The 21,164-nt window shown below is 44.5% G+C and overlaps 1 protein-coding gene across 1 annotated transcript in view; it reads right to left on the reverse strand.

Moving 5' to 3' along the window:
- FAT2 (FAT atypical cadherin 2) overlaps positions 1-21,164 on the reverse strand; it is a 79,249-nt gene that overhangs the window by 18,410 nt on the left and 39,675 nt on the right. Inside the window, exons 10-18 of the mRNA XM_032851606.1 lie at positions 16,258-20,316; positions 14,340-14,536; positions 11,816-11,969; positions 9,765-9,998; positions 7,118-7,501; positions 4,940-5,154; positions 3,836-3,973; positions 3,088-3,231; positions 368-565 (exon numbers count right to left, since the gene is read on the reverse strand). Of these exons, the coding sequence (XP_032707497.1) occupies positions 368-565; positions 3,088-3,231; positions 3,836-3,973; positions 4,940-5,154; positions 7,118-7,501; positions 9,765-9,998; positions 11,816-11,969; positions 14,340-14,536; positions 16,258-20,316 (5,723 nt within the window). The remainder of the gene's footprint in view (positions 1-367; positions 566-3,087; positions 3,232-3,835; positions 3,974-4,939; positions 5,155-7,117; positions 7,502-9,764; positions 9,999-11,815; positions 11,970-14,339; positions 14,537-16,257; positions 20,317-21,164) is intronic.

Below are 21,164 nucleotides of genomic sequence, written 5' to 3' on the forward strand. Positions count from 1 at the left end.
ATAGAGCCAGGGTGAGAGTTGTTCTACCTGGAAGCTGTGCGGGAATTCAGAGCTTAGGCTCCAGGGTCAGAGTATTTGGTCTGAAGCAACCCACCTCTGCCACTTATTGGTAGTATTACTTTAAGCCAGTCACTCAACCTCCCTGTGCCTCAGTTACCACATCTGTAAAGCAAGGGTGGTAACTGTACCCACCCTAAAGCCTGTTGTGAGGATTTAATGCAATAATGCATGTGAAGCACTTAGCCTAGTGCCCAGCACCTAGTAAGAGCTCTATACATTTCCCCCGAATAATAGAAGCACTAGCAGTGCTTTCGCCAGCACACTACTGTCCCCATAGTCACCACCAGGGGCCCAACACAGCTCTCACCTTGATCTGAAGCTGATACCATTCCTGGACTCTCCTGCTCAGGCCCATAGTGGTCACCAGCCATCCATCAGGGGTCACTCGGAAGGCAGAGCCATCATTCCCCTTGGTGATTTGGAATGAGTAGGGGGGACCATTCTCTGGGGAGTCTGGGTCACTTAGGATCAGCTGTAGGACTTTGCTTCCAAGGGGTGAGTTCTCCTAAGATATAGAGTGCCAGAAAATCAAAGAGCAAAATGAGTTCCAGTCCTTCCTTTCGCATCTTTCTGGATGCCCTCATCTGGGATGAGTCGTCAGCACTCTGGCTATTCTCAGGATATGTCTGGACCTCAAGCTATCACTCGATCATTCTGCCAACCTGTGAATTAGTTGTTTGCTTCACCAATCTGGACAGGAGCTTCCTGAGGGCAGTGCTGGATCTTAGAAACAAAACCCATTAAGGCAGGAAGGGTCCTTAGAGTCCCTTTATCCTATAGAAGGTGACTTGCTCAAGGTCACATAGCTGAGGATTCATGTATATAAATTAGTGCATGGGGATCCATGCACAAGTTTTGTGATTCATAGGGTCAACAAAACACCTATAAATGATTTCCTGCTTAGAGGACCAATGGAACACTCAATGGAATGAGAAAATTTAAAAATGAGTAAGCATTCAATTAAGAAAAGTCTCTGTTCTATAAAATGGGAATTTAGTATCTATAACACATTGGTTGTTAACTGCCTTTTTTTGCAACAAAATCCTATCTACAAACAGAACCTTATAGACAGAAACTAATGGATGTCTACCCAACAAACATTCCTTCCTTCCTTTCTTACAAACCCAACTTTTGTTCAGGTGTAGGATGGCAATATACTCAGAAAAGATATGCCCTTATTCTTTTTCTTTCTTTTCTTAAAAATTTTATTTAATTTTATTTTTTTTTCAGTGTTCCAAAATTCATTGTTCATGTACCACACACAGTTCTCCATGCCCTTATTAAAAAGAGAGGGACTGGGGCACCTGAGAGTCTGAAGTTTGTTAAATGTCTGACTTTTGATTTCAGTTCAAGTCATGATCTCAGGGTTGTGAGATTGAGCCCTGCCTAAGGCTCAGTTCACTGGGCATGGAGCCTGCTTAAGATTCTCTCTCTACCTCTGCCCACCCCTACTCATGCTCTCTCTCACTCCCTCTCAAAAAAAAAAAAAATGGAGAGAGATGAACTATGATTGGTCTAAGTAAGTTATAAAATCTGATTCCCTGTGCCAGTTTTTGGTTTGTTTGTGATCATGTAATCTGATTCTGGTCACTGGAGAAGTCAACCAGGTGAGGGTTCTGAGAAGCTTTCTTCTTTGATAAAAACAGATCCTGAGGAGAGGGGAGTCCTTTTCTGTTTGCCTTCGAAGATGGTAGACAAGGATGTGATGCTGGAGCCGCGCAGCCACTTTGTAACCAGGAGAAAGAAGGTGAGGGAATTTCAAAGAAGCTAGCCCAAAGCTATGATTCCATTTTTCTGCTGAGATAACCAGTTCTGGAATAGAACCTCCCACCATCACATCTTTTGTTATGTGAAATAATAAGCCCTTATTATTAGTGACATTTTAGGCAGATATTCTGTTATTGGCAGTCAATGCACCCTAACTAATACTTATAATATACAAAAAGCATAAGTGGAGTGACTGTAGCTAATACATAGCTAATACAATAGCTAATACGATAAAAATAAAATAAAATAAAAATTAGCTAATAGCTAATACAATATACAAAAAGTATAAGTGGAGTGACTGTAGCTAATACATAGCAGGACCCAAATTCTACCTTCCTATCCTCTTCCTCACCTCCCTCACCTCTTATGGTCACAATTCCCATTGAATCTCTAGGCCCTCTCCAGATCCCATTTGTAAACAATTTGTATGGTGGAAATAGCTTGGGGATTTGGAAAATCACCTGGGTTTAAATCCCAAGTTTGCCACATTCTAGCTATGGTACATTTCTGCATTTCCATTTTAAAAAATCTATGATGTGGGCAGAGTAGGCCCCCTTATCCACAGGGATGTGTTCTAAGACCCCCAGTGGATGCCTGAAACCATGGATAGTATCACATCATTTATACTGCTTTTTCTATACATACATCTCAATGATAAAGTTTATCAATTAGGCACAGTAAGAGATCAACAGTAATAACTAATGATAAAATAGTAAATTATAACAATATACTATAATAAAAGTGATGTGAATGTGGTCTCCCTCTCTCAAAGAAACTGTACTCCCCTATTCTTCTTGTGATAATGTGAGGATGGTAAGATGCCTATGTGATGAGATAAAATGAGGTAAATGACAGAGGCAAAAAGAATATGTGATGTACATTAGGCTACTATTGACCTTCTGATAATACCTCAGAGGGGGATCAAAATTCTGGACTGTTGTTGACTGGGGATTAGCCTGACTGAAACCACAGAAAGCAAAACCACAGATAAGCGGGGGTGGGGGGGACTATTGTACTACCTGCTTCATGTAGCTGTGTGGGTCCCAAATGAGATAATGGATGGAAGTGCCTAGCACAGTGTCTGATTATTTTTAATTCTATAATTCATAATTCCCTTTAGCAGGCTGTGTTGCCATTAGGGATATTAGTGGCAAGATAACAGCAACTGTTTGGGTAGACTGATACTAGCAGTGAGCACCCTCCACTAGGAGAGAAATGAAGGAGGAAGTCTTCAGGATGTCTTTGGAAGCTCAAGCATACCTGGACAGAGGTGCTGTAGTTCAGCTGGAAGAATCTTGGTGGGTTATCATTGACATCAACCACTTGGATAGCAATGTCTATGTCTTCATGCAGTGGGGGCCGCCCGCTGTCTGTGGCTCGGAGCCTCAGGGAATAGCTAGAAATCTATAGCAAGATGCCAGTGAAGAGTTAGCAACAAGACCTATCAGTTCTGCCCCATGACTCATCATTAATGTTTTCAGAAAAATAAGATGGAGACACTCCCCTATGCCCGCCTCCATTAGCCACCCATGCTATTTTAGGGTCCAGGTTTTGGAGTCAAGAAGAAATAAGTCTGATTTCCAGTTCCACCACTTACCAGCTGTGAGAACTTGGGAAGGTGACTAAACATCTGTGAGGATATCAGAACCCACCCCCTAGGATTATTTTAAGAACCAAATGGCATAATGTAATAAAGCACTTAGCAAAGTTCCTGGAACAGAGCAGGCGATCAACAAATGATAATTTATTATAATGATCTAATGATTCCTGGTCAATACTAAGAAGCTAGCCTGGGCTCCTCCAGTGAAGGTTAAGGGTCACTTAGTCTCTCTCCTGCCTCTGGCCTCACAGGCCATAGAGACCACACAGAGAAAACAAGTGTGAGGCACTGAAGACAAGTCTGAAGAAATCAGCAAGGTGTGTTGACCACAGTTCATCATCTGAGCCTGCACTGGCGCCATCTCTCTCCTCACATAAGCTCAGATTGGGCCCCTCCCACATGACTCACCTGTTCCCAATCTAGGGCCTTGGCCACCTGTAGCTCCCCCTTCTTGGGATGGACCGCAAAGTGTCCGAGCTGGTTCCCTCCTACCAGGCTGTAGGTGATGGCACTATTTGCAGGTCCATCTTCATCAGTTGCTGACACCTGCAGCAGTGGGAGGGTAGTTGTGAATGTAGGGCAAGAGGGACCAGAAAGGAAAATTGTCCCTGGGAGTGTAAGGGGGCAGATATGTCCCTACGCCAATGACTGCCACTGGGCTGACAGTCCCTGGGCCACAGTCATCCCTACCAAAGAAATATCTTCATTTTATATCCTAGTATAGATTTCAGCATGCCATGGTTCATTCATTTACTCCTTCACTCATACTGACGGGGTGCTAGGTCCTGAGCTCGGAAGTGAGGGATGTGCCAAAGTGAATATACCCACAGGAAGTTTAATGTCTAATTTTATGGGTAATTCTAATTTGGGGCAAAGTATGATCAGCTTTATAACAGCACAGAGAACACAGGGATAAATTCTACCTGGGGAGATTAGAAAATCATTCGTGAGTCTCAGAAGGATAAAGAGGGCTTCTGGGAATGGAGCCATTCCAGGCATAAGCCCAGAATGTATAAAAGTACAGAGGCTGTTTAGGGAAAGATACATCTTGTGTGGTTGGAGCATAGGATGCATGTCAGAGAGTGAAAGGTGATAAGACCAGAAAGCAGAATAAAGAGGGGTCATAGAGAATCTTGAATATGGGCATCCAGAGTTTGGTTTCACTCTATGTAGTAGGGGAGCATTTACATGTTTAAATGCAAAGAGGTGTTATTTGGTGCTCCTCCCCCTATACACACACTAATACTCCAGGCCCTTCCCAGACCTTGAAGCCTCTGGTGATTCTCTGGGGTCTCTCCTATGTCCCAATCTATCAGTACCTGATCTAGACCTTATCAAACATAGCCCTGAGACCCTCTGTCATGAGAAACAGCTTGACCAAGTGGCTGCAAGTCAGAGTTAAATCTATAGTGTATAAATTGATCAATTAACCCATCCTCATAGACATCAGGGTGGGGAGAATCCACCCAAGGCCATGCCCCCCCCCCGAAGGGGAAAGTTACATGTCCTTACTGTGAGCACAACGTCACCCACGATGGCATTCTCTAAGACCCGTGTGCTGTACAGATCCTGGGAGAATCTGGGTCGGTGTTCATTGACATCAGTGATGTTGACCACGATTGTGGTCATGTCACTGAGGGAGGAAGAGCCTTTCCGGCTGCATTCTATGGATAGGAAGAACTTGGAGCTTGTCTCAAAATCCAGGCTCTTGTTGACATACAGGATCCCTGAGGAAACAAGAGATGATGGGAGCAATGAAGCATTTGGGACTGCAAAGGCAGAGATCTGAGGGGTCTTGGGCCAAACCCAAGGAGAGGCACAGGTTTGGGAGACAGATCTCTTCTATCTCCTCCACAATCTCTTCCATTTTCTCCTCCACCATTTCCATCATCTCCACCAAGTCCTCCATCATCTCCTTCCTCTCTTCCATCATCTACTCTATCGTTTCCTCCATCATCTCCTCTTTCTCCTCTGTCATATCCATCATCTCGTCCTTCATCTCCTCCATCATCTCATCTTTCATCTCTTACATCACCGTCTTTGTTTTGTTTCCTCATTACCTTCCCCACCCCTCCCCCTCCATCTCCTCTCATTTTCGTTATTGTCATTCTCGAAAGCAGTGTTTCCCTCATTTATCTCTATTTCATTGAAATCTCATTTCAATCTGTAATGCTAAATCTTTCTCACATAGATCAATAATAATTCTGTAGAGTAGGAACAACTATGGTTCCCATTTTCTAGGTGAGTCAACTGATGCTCTCAAGTTCACCTGCCTAGTAAATGACAGAACTTAGATTATAAAGTTTTGTAATACCCAAAATTGTTCAATGAACTGCTAGAGCATAGATTTATTTCTCTGAAATTTGGAAAAGAAGAAGGATTTATCATACTGTTTCTGGATAACCAAATATTTAATGGTAGAAAACGCTTCCTTATGAAAAAATTCTAGTTAGTAAATGAATGAGGAATGATCGCCATTTTGCTGGCCCTAATGAAATAATTTACCTAGGAAATGATCATGTAAGGTTGCTAAAACCATTAGAAGGACAGCTGACGAAGAACTCTATAATGAATGGGTCAGGCTCATTGTCAATCTTAACCTCAGGAAAGCCAAAATTAATTATATAATTAATTATTATATGCCTCCTAACAGTGCCAGCATCATCTATGAAGTACTATTGCCACAAAATTAAGCTTGAACCTGATCAAGGTCTTAAATCCAGATGTCATTTATGAGAAATATAGGGGCTAGAGAGATATATGATATCAAAAAGATACAACTACTAGTCAATCCAAAATAGCAAAAATTCTGCCCAACACATGACTCAAGTTTCATTAGTTAGATGGTGGGGGAAATAGAGAGGGAGAGGAAAATGTTAGAGATTAAAAGAGACTTAAAATACTGCCTATCAACCAAATGTAATATGTATGCATGGGAGTGGTGGCAAAGGGCAAATGTGAAATCAAATGGGCACATGTTAACAATTACCGAAGCTGGGTGATGGGAATGTGGAGTTCATTACACTGTTCTATTTTTTATATTTTTAAAATCTCCATAGTACAACCATTCAAAAATACTGCTCAATGATAAGACAGCTGCTCTAGGAGTTAGAGAGTACCATTGCAAGGGTGCTGTGAGGGGGAACCTGACCTGGGCAGCCTCTGAGGCCCTTCCATGAGGTTCTGTGAGTCTGACTTAGACTCTTCTGTGGCTAGGAAGAAAGAAGAGACCGTTTCCTAGTTCTCTTCATGAGAATAAGGGGAGAGTCGGAGGGGGCGGGGATATTTGGGGACGGCTGTAGGAGGGAAGCAGGTAGCCCTGCCCTGGGAAGCTTATGCCCCAGATTCCAGCAAGTGCTTGGTCACCCAAGGACAGAGAGTGGTCTCAGCCTCCAGGGGCTGGTCCCGAGCTGGGACCATGAAGCTACAAACTGTAGGAAGAGAGTGGGTTGTCAAGCATCCTGGGTGGGGACATGGAGGAATAAGAGGTGTCCCCACATAAGCTGGCCCCAGAGTGGAAGAGGGACTTGGGACCTGGAGAGATGCAGAATGAAGTAAGAACCAAAGAAGTTTTGTCCTGGGAGGGTCTGTATGGAGCACACACAGCCCATGTGTGAAGAAGACAGTGTTCCCCAAGACCTGTGTGTGCAGGTACATGTAGGGGGTGGGGCTGCCTCGGCACTGGCTCACCTGTGAGGGCATCCAGGCGGAACCTCCCCTGCTCATTCCCACTGACCACACGGTAGCTGGTCTTCTCGGCACTGGGGCGAGTGAGGGTGGCCAGCCGCAGCACCTCTGTGCCAAGCTGGGCGTCCTCGGGCACCTGCACACTATGCTCAGTGTTCAGGAACACCGGCAGATAGTCATCAAGGCCTACCACGGAGACAGTGACTGTGCCCAGAGTGGACAGTGGTATTGGGGTTCCCAGGTCAGAGGCACGGACAGTGAGCTCCAGTGCTTCCTGTGGCCTGACCCGTAGTGGCTTCTCCAGCCGAATCACACCCGTGGTGGCCTCAATGGAAAAATGGCCTTCAGCAGAGTCCGTCAGAGAGTAAACCACCTGGGCATTGGCACCTGTTGGGGAGACCAAGGGTACAGTTCATACTGAGAGACCCTCCTCTGGCCCCATCTGTAGCGAACTTTCTAGCCACAGGAAGGCCTGGTGCAGAGGGTCCCCATAGAGGCTAACATGCTCAGGCTGTGTTAAGAGTGAGAATCTTTCCCCTGGGGCAAATAATACATTACATATTAATAAAAATAATTACTGAAAAAAAAAGAGTGAGAATCTCTCAGTGGGAGATTCTTTACTGGGGGAGAGGGGGGTCCAAGGCTCCATAGAAAGGTTCTTGGGGGTGGGGCATCTGCAAACCTATAAAATTATCTGAAAATGTTTATGTGGAGATTAGAGTCCAAGGCCAGCTTATAAAGTGAAAATTGTGCAAGGTCAAAGCCATCTAGAGCAAGTTCCTTGGTTGTGATAGAACAATTCTATGTCTTGATGGCGCTGGTGGTTACATGACATTCTATGTGGGATAAGACTGAATAGAACTATACACACAAAGACATGTGCTCACATGCACACGTTCAAATGAGTGCGTATAAAAACCGGTGAAATCTGAGTAAGGCTTATAATCCAGTTACCAGGAATGTCCCAGTACCAATTTCCTACAGCCGCTAAAATGCCACCATTGGGGGAAGCTGGAGGGGCGGGTACAGGGGCCTCTCAGTACTCTTGTCGCAACTTCCTATGAGCCTGTAATTATGTCAAAATAAAAAGTTAAGGAAACACACATACCCATGGAAAGTTCTTAGCAAATCAAAACACGCAGTGTTTCTTCACCTCTGGCTCAGAGTCTATAATGTTCTTTGGTGATGTACTAGATGAAGCAGTAGGGGCCATTGTGTAGGAAGAACACCAGTACTGACTGCTCAGCCGTGAGGTCCTCACCCAGTGGGAGGAGTGCGTGCCCTGAGCCTGAGGGTCTCACATCTCACACACACACGTAGGGGCACACACCCTTTTGGTGGAATGGTGGCAGGAACTGCCTATTACAATAGTGGAATTTACATAAATTAAAAGTGCATACCATGCAGTTTCCCCATATATACATTTTTCTGGAGAGACCGTAATTTTTCTAGAGAGGGGGAGCTTCTGGTCAGGCCACATTTGGAATATCTGGGTGGAATATCTGGATTAGGATGATAACAGTTTTGAAGGGTTACTGGTACGAGGCCACAGGATGTGCCCTGGAAAAAGGGCGTGAGAAGCAGCATGTAATTGAAATAACTAGGTCTCCTTCACCCAGAAAGGAAAGCTTGGGGCTGGAGCAGATAATCACCACCTCCCGGCCTTGGAAGGGCTCTCATGGGCAGAAGTCTAGGAGATGTGTGTGACTACAGAGGGCCAGACTAGGACTGACGGGTGCCAACTCAAAATAGGTAGCACTTGATAATTCTCTGATGTACCACAAAGGTTGGTAGGGAGCTGCTAGGAAGTGCGGGGGGAGGGGGGATACCATGGAATGTGAGTTGAGTAGTTGCCTAGGAACTAGGGAGATTCCTGTCCCTGAAAGTGTGCAAGTACTAGCTAGTGAGCACTCTAGGGCCTTGTAGCCATTCGATGCCTCTATTTTCCCCCCCTCTTGACCCCTGCCTCCCTCCCAAAATCTCCCATCTCCTTCAATGCCAAGCTAAAACTCAAGAAAATTGGACATATGCACTGTATATAGACATAAATATATATACACATATATATGCACACACACAAAATGCTTCATGGCGGCAGAAATTATAATTGGTACAATATGGAACAAATAATTGTGCATGAATCTAATTTGCCTTGTAAATTCTAAAGAAAAGGAATTAACTCTAGTGCAAATAATGTCATTACAAGGCAAATGTAAAATACTGAGAATTATTCCACTTTATTGTATAGAAAATGGATCAAGGAATTTAATGCGCTTAATAGACTTTGTGCCCAAAATTCCTTTCTTGTGGCAAATTAGTTGGAGTTGAATAGTTCCAACTGGTGTATTTCAGATTGGATGTTTGCATTTAAAATGTTCTGAGTGTAAATGGCAGAATTGAAAGGGCTCCAGGCCTGAGAGCCAGTGAGAAACAATGAGGCTGAAAGGCCCTGTACAGGCCTCAAAACATTGCCCACATCTTTTGTCACCTAGCACTTAGGTATGCGGTTTGTGGGCAAACATTTTCCTCTTGTGAGTGTTCATGGACTCAGTAAGGAGGCAGAGTCCTTGCTACCTCCCAGAGCATCACACAGTCAAACCCTCACCCCAGGTGACCCTGTGAGTGAACAGCTTCCAATCCTCCTCCTCACCTTGGTCAGGATCCCGGGCCAACACCACAGCTACGGGAGTCTTAACTGTGGTGTTGTCGAAGACAGCCACAGCACAGTGGCTGGGGAAGAAATGGGGGGCGTTGTCATTCACATCCTCCACATGGAGGATCACATCTGCCTGGCATGATTGGCCACCTCCATCTGTCGCCTTGGCAACAAAGCTATACGTATCCTTCTTCTCTCGGTCCAGGGCTGTAAGGGTGGTCAGCTCCCCTGGCCAGAGAAACGACAGCAGGTGAGCTTTCCCTGGGGCACATTACTCCAGCACTTGCCTTCTAGGTATCTATGCAGGACAACCAGAGGCACACAGGGTTTTGTCACTCCGTGACATAAAGGGGTCAGTCCTGCCTACAGTACAGTTAGGAAAGAAGTTCAGTCCCACACCTGTCTACCAACAAGCTACAGAGAGGCACGACATTTTTAAAGGGCAAGGAGGCGATTTCTGACAACACATAAAATGTGTTTATCCTTTGGTTCACAATTACATATCCAGTGGAATAGTCAACCCCAGGATAAAAACGTATATATAAAGATATTCTCTCCAGCATTGTTTATGATAGCAGCATACTGAAAATACTACGTATGTCTTTCAGAAAGGAACTGGCTGAATAGATCATGATTTAGCCATGGAAAATAGTAAAATACTGTGCAGCCTAGAAGGAATTACGATAGAGTTTTATGTAATGCCTTGTTATTACCTCCAAGGTGTTGCTATATGAAAAAAAAAAAAAAAAAAGCAAGCCACAAAATGGTATTCTAAAGTGCTTATCTTTGGGGGGGATTGTTACCATATAGACTATCCAATTTCTGCATAATATATGCCTACAGCATTTGAATTTTTATACAATGAGCATGTATTATTTCCACATTGAGAAAAACCACCCGGCATTTTTTTTTTTCAAGACCCCACCAATCATCCTGCAGCTGAACAAACAGCAGAGAGAGATTAGGTAACCTTCCTGGGGTGACTCAGCATGCCCATGCTGGAACGAAAAAGGACAATATTGTCTTCTATCTATCCAGACAGCTTCCTGGGACACTACTCACCTACCACCTCCCTGCTCAGGAATCTCCACGCCATCCTTTGAACTACTGGTTCTAAGCCAAGTTTAGCAGCTAGTCCTCTGTGACCTGGGCCTTCTGTCCTGCCCGTCCCCACACTCTCCCCCATAGCATCAGGACAGGGATCTCACTGTGGGGTTGCTCTTCCAAAGGAAGCAGACCTCACCCTGTCTTCTCCACGAGACTCTCACAGCCCAACCTCTCCCAGGTATTGGTGGTCTACCCAGCAGGGCTCTCTGCTTCCACCTCTGTGCTTTGCCCTCTGACAATAATGACAATGGCAACCATATCTACTGAGCTCTTATAATGTGCCAGACCTGCTCAGGACTTCTGTATACTTCATCTCTTGGGATTTTTACAATAATACATTGAGGTCTGCAACATATGCCTCTTGAGATCATGTCCTTGACCATGAAGCTCATCTGCCCAAATCCTCTCGTGGCTCTAAAGGAGGGATTTTCACCCCCATCCCCACCTTTGGCCTCTCTCCACCCCTCTGTGCACAAGTTTCTTGTCTTCCATCATGACCTCAGATGTACGCACTCTTTCCTAAAATAAAGTTCTTGTATAGATTATCCTTCTGCCTTGAGCATCCATCCCTACCACTCCCTTAAGTCTGCTCCAAAGCACCCCTCCTCACTCCTGTCAAACCTCCCCTTAGCATCCTGCATTTTTTTCTTAACTCGGCACATTTCAAACCACTGATTCAATAACTGCCTTTCCCACAAGACCCAGATCTTATCTGTCCGTTGATTATGTCCCCACCATCTAGTGCAATGCTTGGCACATGCTGCCAATATGTTTGCTGAGTGAGTGGATGGATGGGTGGATGGATGGATGGGTGGATGGACAGATAGATGGATGGATAGGTGAATTTCTGTTTCTTCCCTAAGGAACCTAGCATGGTATTGGGCACTGATATTAATTAAGTAAGTCCTTAGTTTGATCCTACAGCTCAGGAAACCCACCTGTATGAGGATCCAGCTTAAATTCATCTGCCCCAGGACCATGCAGAGAATATGTGATCTGAGCATTGGTATCAGAATCCAAGTCTGTTGCAGAAACTTTCAAAATGAAGTGTCCTGGAGATATATCTTCACTGATTTTGCCAGTATAGAGAAGCTGGAAATGGAAGAAAAAGAAGAGGGAGATTATGGAAGATACACCTAGATCGAGAGAGAGGCAGAGTGACAGGGGAGACAGAAGCTGAGAGAGATCAGAAAGCAAGATGGGGAAGAGGGAAAGAGAGAATCAGGGCAGGGGTGAAACAGAATAAGTTGAAAAATGCAAGGAAATGGAGATTAAAAACAGGAAGCAGGATGACAAGAGGACTAGTCAGAAAAGACAGAATGAGTGAGAATTCCACCAATGAAAACCCACAGTTGGAGCTAGAAGGACCTGCTACCACCTACTCCACAGGAGCCCTTCGAGACTTCTGGATGAGGTTGAGATGGGCCTGATTTGAGGCATTCTGGAAGGTGTCAGGTCAAGCTACTCACTCCAGGCCAAGCATTTTCGTCTCTGTGGTAAGGCCATGCTGTCCTGCTCACCCCCGTACACATCGCAAGACAGACTCTTGGCCGTTTGAATAGGTGTGGACCCCCATGGCCCTCAGGGCCTGTCCCACCCTCCCTCCACTGTAGGTGCCTTCATAGCAGGTGATGTGGCACAGGGGAGAGGCTGGAGCTCCCTGGAAGCCCAGTGTTTCTATAGCTGCTGTCTCTGGGGACAGGCTCCAAGCAAACTGGTTTCCCCCACTGCAGGGGGTAGGTGAACATGAACCTCTGTGAGTGCTCTGGATGGAGGCTTTGGGCCTGAGTGGGCTGTGGAGATGGGCCTGAGTGGGCTGTAGAGATGGACTCCGCAAGCCTCCTTTCCCTGGCTCTAGTGATGCTGTTGACCACCTGTGGGAAGGCCAGGGTGGGCTTGATCCTGGCCTCCTCCAGCATGGGGAGGATGAAGCCTGGTTGTAAGGCTGTCTAAGGGAAAGAGGAAGAAATATGGCCACCATCCTCCCCAAAAGGGCTGCCCTTCTGAGACCACCCAGAAGGTGGTCATCTTGGATCCTGAAAAGGCATTTTCCATGCATCCTGATAACATAGGTTCTCTTTTTCTACTATGATTTTATGTGGTTAGAGTGTAAAAGACAGAGGAAGAAAAGGTGATGGGACATGTGTATTTTTTTTGTTACAGGGTCTGTATTACATGTGTGCAAATAAGTGAAGTGTATATATGCAAATACATGTGTAAGTATGTTTGTGGGAATTACATACATATATTTCCATGTATGGCTGGGTATACAGATGGTTGAATGTTGTGGGTCTATAGGTATATGCTTATGTATCTGGTTGTATATATGTATAGGTATTTGCATGTATATATAGAGTTGTAGATGATCCTTTGCATATGGGTATATGGGTGAGTATCTGTAAGTTTGCATTTATGTATATATACTAAATGGCTAGATTTTTTAATGTAAATTTGAATTATTATAACTTAAAATGTTATAAAAGTAAAATGTTAATAGTTTAACTTTATCTGAAAACTTTGAGGTAATGCAAATCCCCGAAAGTTAAAAACTATCTACTGTATTTTTAAAAATATGTTTAAACACAAAGCTATAGCACAATGCTTGTTCATTTATGTCCTCTAAGAACACAGTTCCTTCCCTAACACACACAGACACACACTACCACCACCATTCAACATTTGTTTTCACAGGAAATTTAGGGTTGAATTAAATGAAGTCCTCAGCAAAAATGTAACTGTCCTGTCTGCATGTTTGTGTATACATATAACCTCAAGGAGGGCATCTGTGGTGGTCTCTATCACCCATGTAGATGTGGGGATATGCATAATATGGGCATGGGGGCAGTGTGAGGGGTCTCTGAGGACAGTTATCCTTGGATGTATTTGATAATGAGCCCAAGCTGAGTGGTGGAGGGATTTTCCCACTGGGCACAGCAGACTGTTTGGAGAATGAAGAAGTAACTTTTCTGGGGGCGCCTGGGTGGCTCAGTGGGTTAAAGCCTCTGCCTTCGGCTCAGGTCATGATCCCAGGGCCCTGGGATCGAGCCCTGTGTCGGGCTCTCTGCTCAGTGGGGGGAGCCTGCTTCCTCCTCTCTATCTCTGCCTGCCTCTCTGCCTACTTGTAATCTCTGTCTGTCAAATAAATAAATAAAATCTTTTTTTAAAAAAGTTACTTTTCTGGATATATTTTGCAGAGAGTGACTTTTGACGGGAGTGTAGGGGTACAAGTATGAACCAAAAGTTCTAAAGAGCTTGGTAACAGCCCTTTGCTGGGGAGGAAGGGATGGAATTACCCAGAATGCACCCTGCCTAGGATACTAGTCTGAGGCTAGCTGAGGAGAAGCAAGGACTGATCAGTGATGCCCAGCCTCAGAGATAGTCCCCTGAGTCTTCCTCCTTCCTTTTGGCCTTCGCTCCAGCTTCTTTGCCTCTAATGCCACCTCACCCTCACAAGGCTCTCACCTGTGAGCATTGTGGGCTGTTATCATTGATGTCCAGGACGAAGATCTCTACAAGGACTGAAGCCTGGAACTTGCCATCGGAAGCTGTGATTCTGAGCAAGTACTTGGCAGTGTGTTCACGGTCCAGGGTCTTCCTTGAGAAAATCCTCCATTCATCTCCAGCTTGGCTGATGCCAAACTGGCCCAAGGGATCTCCCTCTAAAAAGATGGACAGAGCTTCCAGAAGTCAAGGAATAGGAATGTACCAGGCTTTGTGCCTTAGGTGGCTGCCCACATGACAATTTTTTTTAGGATTTCTAGGAAAGACAAAAATTTCCTTCCTTAACTAGAGACCCACAGGTCTATATTGAGTCAGTTATTTGGTGTTACAGAGGTTCTTCTGACTTCAAAGGCCTCCTATTAAGTGGAATTATCACTGTGAGAAGCACCACTCTAAAATATGTAGCTGAGGTACAGGTTTCTTATATTTTTGTGCTTTGGGAAGACTGTGGGAAGTTAAAAAAGAAGCATATTTCAATTTTATACAAAAACCTTCTTATATCTAGTATCTGTTCAACAGTAGAGGAATGGGAAGTGATCAACAACACTAAGCTCTCTGAGGTTTTATTTTACCAATGAGGACACCGACTAAGTGGAGGTTCCCATGGATCACTGGGTTTGCTTCTGAGACATCTTTCCTTGACCCCAATCACTGATAGAGGAGATGGATTTATGAGATTCCAAGATTCCAGAGTTCTGAGACTCAACTATTCCAGGAATTGATGATCTACTGACATTTATTCTATTACTCAGAGATGTTAAGACTTTGTGTTTTTCATAGTCTGATATTATAAGATTCTATTTCACTAAATTTCCATATTTCTAATGACACTGTTCCAGGATCTGTTTCTATAAGAGTCTCTGATTCTTGGTTGGAACTTTAGGTTCTTAATTTCTGGTCAGAGAGATGTGATAGCAGATGGAGCCACGTCTATAGGGATGGGATGACATGGCACCCCCACGATAGGGGGAAAGGGATGCTGAGAAGTAAAGAAACTCCTAGGATGCATGGGTGCCTGCCCTTGGCTCAGGTCATGATCCCACCTGGGATCGAGTCTGACATTGGGCTACCTGCTCAGTGGGAGCCTGCTTCTCCCTCTGCCCCAGCTTATGCTTTCTCTGTCTCTCTTTCTCTCTTTCTCTCTCTCTCTCTCTGACAAATAAATAAATAAAATCTTTTTAAAAAGAGAGAGAGAGAGAAGTAAAGAAAGTCTTTTTTGGCCACTGGCTAGCTGGTTCAACCACTGGACAGGGGCTGGGGTAATTTAGGTTTGCAGTAGGTATCCACTGGGGAAAATAGTTCACAGGGTGTGGTTTTAATCACAGACCTGACTCAAGCTTGGAGTGTGACCTTGGTTGAATTTCTGCCCCTATCTGTGTGTGAAATGAAGGATTGAGCTGGAATCAAATCTATGGAAGGGTTTTACTCTAACACTTAAGTCTTGTGATTGACTTAAGGAGTGTTTCTAGTATCCACTACTTGCTCTAGGTGGAATACACTCCACAAGGACGTCAACTGACAGAGTTTTCATGGATCACACCATTACTGATGTCTTCTCCATCCCCTAGAAACTGAGACCATTTACAGTATCTCCCTTCTATTCTGTCTACTCTGCCTAATGAAATAAGAAATTCTCTCTACAAAACACTTTCCAATTTATAGGAGGCTCTCAAGACCTTTTTCAAGTTAGATCTTACAAGCATCCTCATAAGGTGAATGAGAACAGGCATGCAAAGTCTAGATGAAGCAACCGAGGTCCTGGAAGGTCACATCGCTAATAGGTGGCAGAGCCAGGACTTGAATCCATGTCTTAGGGCACCTCCTACTATACTTTTTTCAATGTACTCCAGTGCTTCCATTCCAAGGCAGTTATCCTTACCTGTGATATAGCAGGTGACCTGTCTGTTCTGCTCAGAGATATCAGCATCCAAGGTTTTAAGAGTGACCACAAGTTCACCAGGTTCATTGTTCTCAACCACAGATCCTCTATAGTCTTCAGAAGCAAATTGGGGAGCGTTGTCATTCTCATCTGTAATGGAGACTTCAACAAGAACCTGAGAAGATAGCTGGATGGTCCTTCCATGGTCATAGGCCACCACATAAAAACGGTAGTTCTGGTGGGTCTCACAGTCAAGTTCCTGGAGTGTGGTGATCCAGCCAGTCTCACTGTCAATGGCAAAGAGCTCATGGATATTGCTACCAGGGTCCACTGGCAGCCTGTAGCTCACCTGGCCATCACTGCCAGTGTCCTCGTCATTGGCAGTCACTTGAATGACTGAGGTCCCCACTGGCATATTCTCAGTGAGAACAGCCTTATAGGGATCAGCCTCAAATATAGGCCTATTATCATTGACATCTTTCACTTGGATATTGACAGAGACCAGGGAAACCAAGTGAGTATCATTATGGGGACAATGTGCCATTAAATCAATCTGGTACCATTTGGTGGACTCATAGTCCATGGCCTTTCTCACCTTAAGAACTCCTGTGTTTCGGTCCAAGGAGAAGACACCATCCTTGTTGCTTTCTGGTGTAGTGCCCTGCACTAGACTATAGATGACTGGATCTTGAGCAGCCACTGCTTTAACAGAACCAATTTCAGACCCTTCTGGAAGATCTTCAGATGCAGAGAAAGTATACAGAGGTTCAGAAAATTTGGGCAAGAATACTTCATTAGGAACCACCTGAAGTCGTAGCAGGACCAGGGAGTTCCAGTGAGGAGGGCCCCCATCTTGGGCTTTGATTTTTAAGTCAAAGGCCCGATTTTCCAATCCCACCAAGCTCTCCTTCACCTTGACAACACCAGTAGTTGGGTTGACTTCAATGACTTCTTCATCCAAGTCCTCCATTGAGTCCACTGAGTAGGTGACATCTGCATTCTGACCCTCATCTGCATCGTAGGCCAACACCTGAATAACTGGGGAATCTTTACTGACATTGGACTGAATGGATACTGTGTACTCAGATGCTTTAAATTGTGGAGGGTTGTCATTTTCATCTGTCAGGATGATCTTTACAGTGCAGAAGGCCACTCTTCCTCCTCCATCTTGAGCCATGACTTTAATAGCAATAACTCTTTCTGTTGAATTTTCCCGATCCAGTTTCTGCAGAGTGGTGATCTGGCCATTGGGGTTTATGGAAAACTTCTCACCTGCTAGTTTATTGATGATGGTATAATCTACAGTACCATAGGGACCACTATCTTTATCTATGGCTAACAACTCAATCACCTTTGTTCCCACCTTTGCATTCTCTGCTAATTCTGCCTCATAAACATGCTGCTGGAACTCTGGGCTATACTTGTTGGCATTTGTAGTGTTGATATACACTGGCACAGTTGCCTGAAAGACCCCATCAGAAGCACCTACCCTCAAATTGTAAGAAGAGTCCAAGTTCTTTTTGCAAAGGTTAAACATAGAAATTATTCCTGATGAGCTGTTAATGGAGAAATGCCTGTCCTGATTGCCAGAAAGAATCAGGTACTCCAGATGGGAGGTGTCCCTGCTGTCAGGGTCAAGAGCTTGAACTTTAAGAACCAGGTGTCCACAGGTTGCCAGCTCACTGACATTGGCTTCATACTGAGGTTGCCTGAATTCTGGGGGGTTATCATTGATGTCAGATACATTAACAACCACAAGAGTTTCACCAGTGAGTGGGGGGTCTCCTCTATCCATGGCCCTGACCTTCACATGAAAGTGTTGTTGAGTTTCATAATCCAGCTCTTGAACTGTGGACATCTCCCCTGTGCTCCCGTTGATCTGGAAGAATTTGGAAATATCTGAACCATCCTCTACGATCTGATAGGAAACATCACGGTTCTTCCCTGAATCCTGGTCAGAAGCCAACAGTTGGATCACAGGAGTCTGAGCAGGCAAGCCTTCTGAGATTGAAGTAGTGTAGACCAATTGGGAAAAAGTGGGAGGATTATCATTGATGTCCTCCACCAGAACTTCCACCGTGGCCTCAGAAAATGACCCCAAAGCTGTGTCTGTGGCTCTGACTGTGAACACATGTTTGGTCTTAGACTCATAGTCCAAAGGGCCTGTTACTGTTAGAACTCCAGTCTTAAAGTCAGTGGTAAAGAGCATCAGGGGCTCTTCCTCCACAATGTTGTAAATGAGTCGGAGTCCCTCTGGACTTCGGGCCTGGGTGTGGAGAATTGGCGTATAGAGTGTGATATTTTCAGGCACTCTCACTTTGTAGTAAGGGCTCTGAAACAGTGGGTTGGATTTATTTCTCACGGTGACAAGTACCTCTTCCTCAGTCTGGAGGGATGGGGTTCCTCCATCCCGAGCAATGACTTTGAGGTGATACTTATTTAAAGCTTGATAGTCAAAGGGTTTCTTCAGTGATATGTCCCCAAGATAGGGGTCTATTCGAAAATATGTGTAGTCTTCTGCAAATGCATATGTTACAGCACCATTTACCCCCAAGTCCTGGTCAGTGGCAGACACCTGAAAGAGGACATCCCCTGGCTCTGTGCCATCTTGGATAATTGTGTAGTAGGGCAGGTGCTTAAATTGAGGGGGATTGTCATTGACATCCTCAACAGAGACTCTGACCAGAGCCTGAGCCACCCGCTGAGGGGTCCGATTGTCCCTCAATTCCACTGCCACCTCATAAGTGTCCTGCTCTTCTCTGTCAAACACCATACCTCTTGTCTGCAACACACCTGCTGATTTGACCATATGAAACATATCTGTGCCATTCAACAGGAAGTAGGAAAGAGTGTCATTCAAGTGATTGCCCTGGGCGCCAAGAATCACCACTGCCTTTCTATCCTGTAAATTCTCCTTCACTGTTGCCCTATAGACAATCTGATCAAACTGTAAACTTGTGTTAGGGGCTTGTGTCAAAAAAATTTTTACAAGTGCAGTATCTTGATACAGGCCATCAGAAGCCCTGATAGTGAGCTCCCTAGAGACCCCCAGGAAAGCAGGATTCAGTACAGATATACGACCTGTGATGGAATGGATGGCAACAGCTTCATCGGCATTGCCAGTTTTGATACTATAATTGACTTCTGAGTCATCGTCGCTGGCCCGCACGATGAGGAGCTCCATACCCCGATGGATGGGCTTCACTACTGCTACTTCATATACATGGTCTGAGAACCTGGGAGGAGAATCATTTACATCTCTGACATTGATGATAACCTGGACAGGCCTGGATGCAAATAAGATAGGGTTTCCTTGGTCATGGACGTAGACGCTGAATTGGAAAGAAGGCATGCTCTCATAATCCATCTCTGATATGATGATTAGGGTTCCCATGCTGGGATCAATTTTGAAAAACTTCAAAGCCTCTGGATCCAAAATTTCATAGACCAACAAGGAATTAGCTTCTTCATCACTGTCAGAAGCACGAATCACAAGGGGGTTGTTGTTTTCATCCATTATCATGCTGTACAGGGGAGCTGCTTCACTAACTTGGCCCACAAAAATGGACTTGAAGAACATGGGAGCATTGTCATTTTCATCAATGATGTAAACAAGAGCCATGACATCAGTAAATGCACCTGCCATATTGCTGCCTCGGATTTTCAGCTGATAAGATGAAATTTTCTCATGGTCCAGTTTCTTGTGGGTGGAAATGAGGCCAGAATATGAGTTCATGGAGAATACACCATCCTTGTTTCCCTCTCTTAATTCATAGGTAACTTCTGAGGAGCTTGTGGCTGACACAAGGAGGATTGGGGAGCCAACAGGGATTGATTCGGGGATCTCTACGAAGTACTCAGCTTTGGAGAAGATGGGGGCACTGCTCTCTGAGGGGTAGACATTAATGATCACCGTAGCCAGGTCATGCCACTGTGGGGAGCCTTGATCTTCTGCCTTGACTGTCAGACTATACCGGGCATGATTTGCCTGATCAAGTTTCCGGGTCAGAGTGATGGTGCCTAGCACGGCATCAATGTTGAAGAAACCCTCGCTATTCCCTGAAACAAAAGACAAGACAAACTGAAATTTGCCACATGTTCAAGATATACTTTCTAGATCAGTAAAAAGGCTATCACACAAAACTTGGACAGGACAAACATCTATATCCCTTGTTACCATGGACCTAGTTATGATGTAGTTTATAGGGAAGGTACCTACTTTATAAAATACCTTACATGGGGTACATAGTAGGTATTCCATAAGTGCAACTTAAATGATCATTCAGTTTGGGGGTCACAACTTAAGCTGTGAACCAGAGCTGCAGAAGATCTTGAAAGCAAAAAAAGGAAATGTATGCTTTATAGGAAAAGCACACTCCACTCTATTTCAGTTGTGGCTTTATAGAAGAGAATTAAAACACTACTCTGTCTGTTCCCCATATAGTCTATAGTGGGAAGATCCTTCCATGTCAGGCTTTGGGGTTGAGTGGCACAGAGTTGAGTGGGGAGGGACTGGATAGAACACCCAGACCTTGAGGCTCCTGATCAAATGCCCTTTCTACCACTCCCAGATTTCCTAAACTTCAGGCATTCTCACATTGCCTTTACAATTTTTTCAATACCCAGTCCCTACCTTTATTCTTTTGAATTATTATTGAATGGATATTTTCCTTCAAATTGATTCATTGTCTTAAATTTAAAGTATTTTAACAGGCAACTTTTGTATCGCTGCTTTAAAAAAGAAAATCATTATTGCTTGCCATAAACCAGAGGTTACTACAGGAACAAGACAGTGGGAAAAATATCTTATTAAAATCTGGAAAAAATTTATTGCTTGCTAAAGGATGTGAGCCGGAGACCTATCCTCTTTCTATGGTAAAAACAAAGAATAGAAAGTGTTAGAGAAG

The sequence above is a fragment of the Lontra canadensis genome, unplaced genomic scaffold (genome assembly GCF_010015895.1).
Source record: "Lontra canadensis isolate GAN:19392208 unplaced genomic scaffold, GSC_riverotter_1.0 scaffold5, whole genome shotgun sequence".
In the NCBI taxonomy this organism is placed as follows: Eukaryota; Metazoa; Chordata; class Mammalia; order Carnivora; family Mustelidae; genus Lontra; species Lontra canadensis.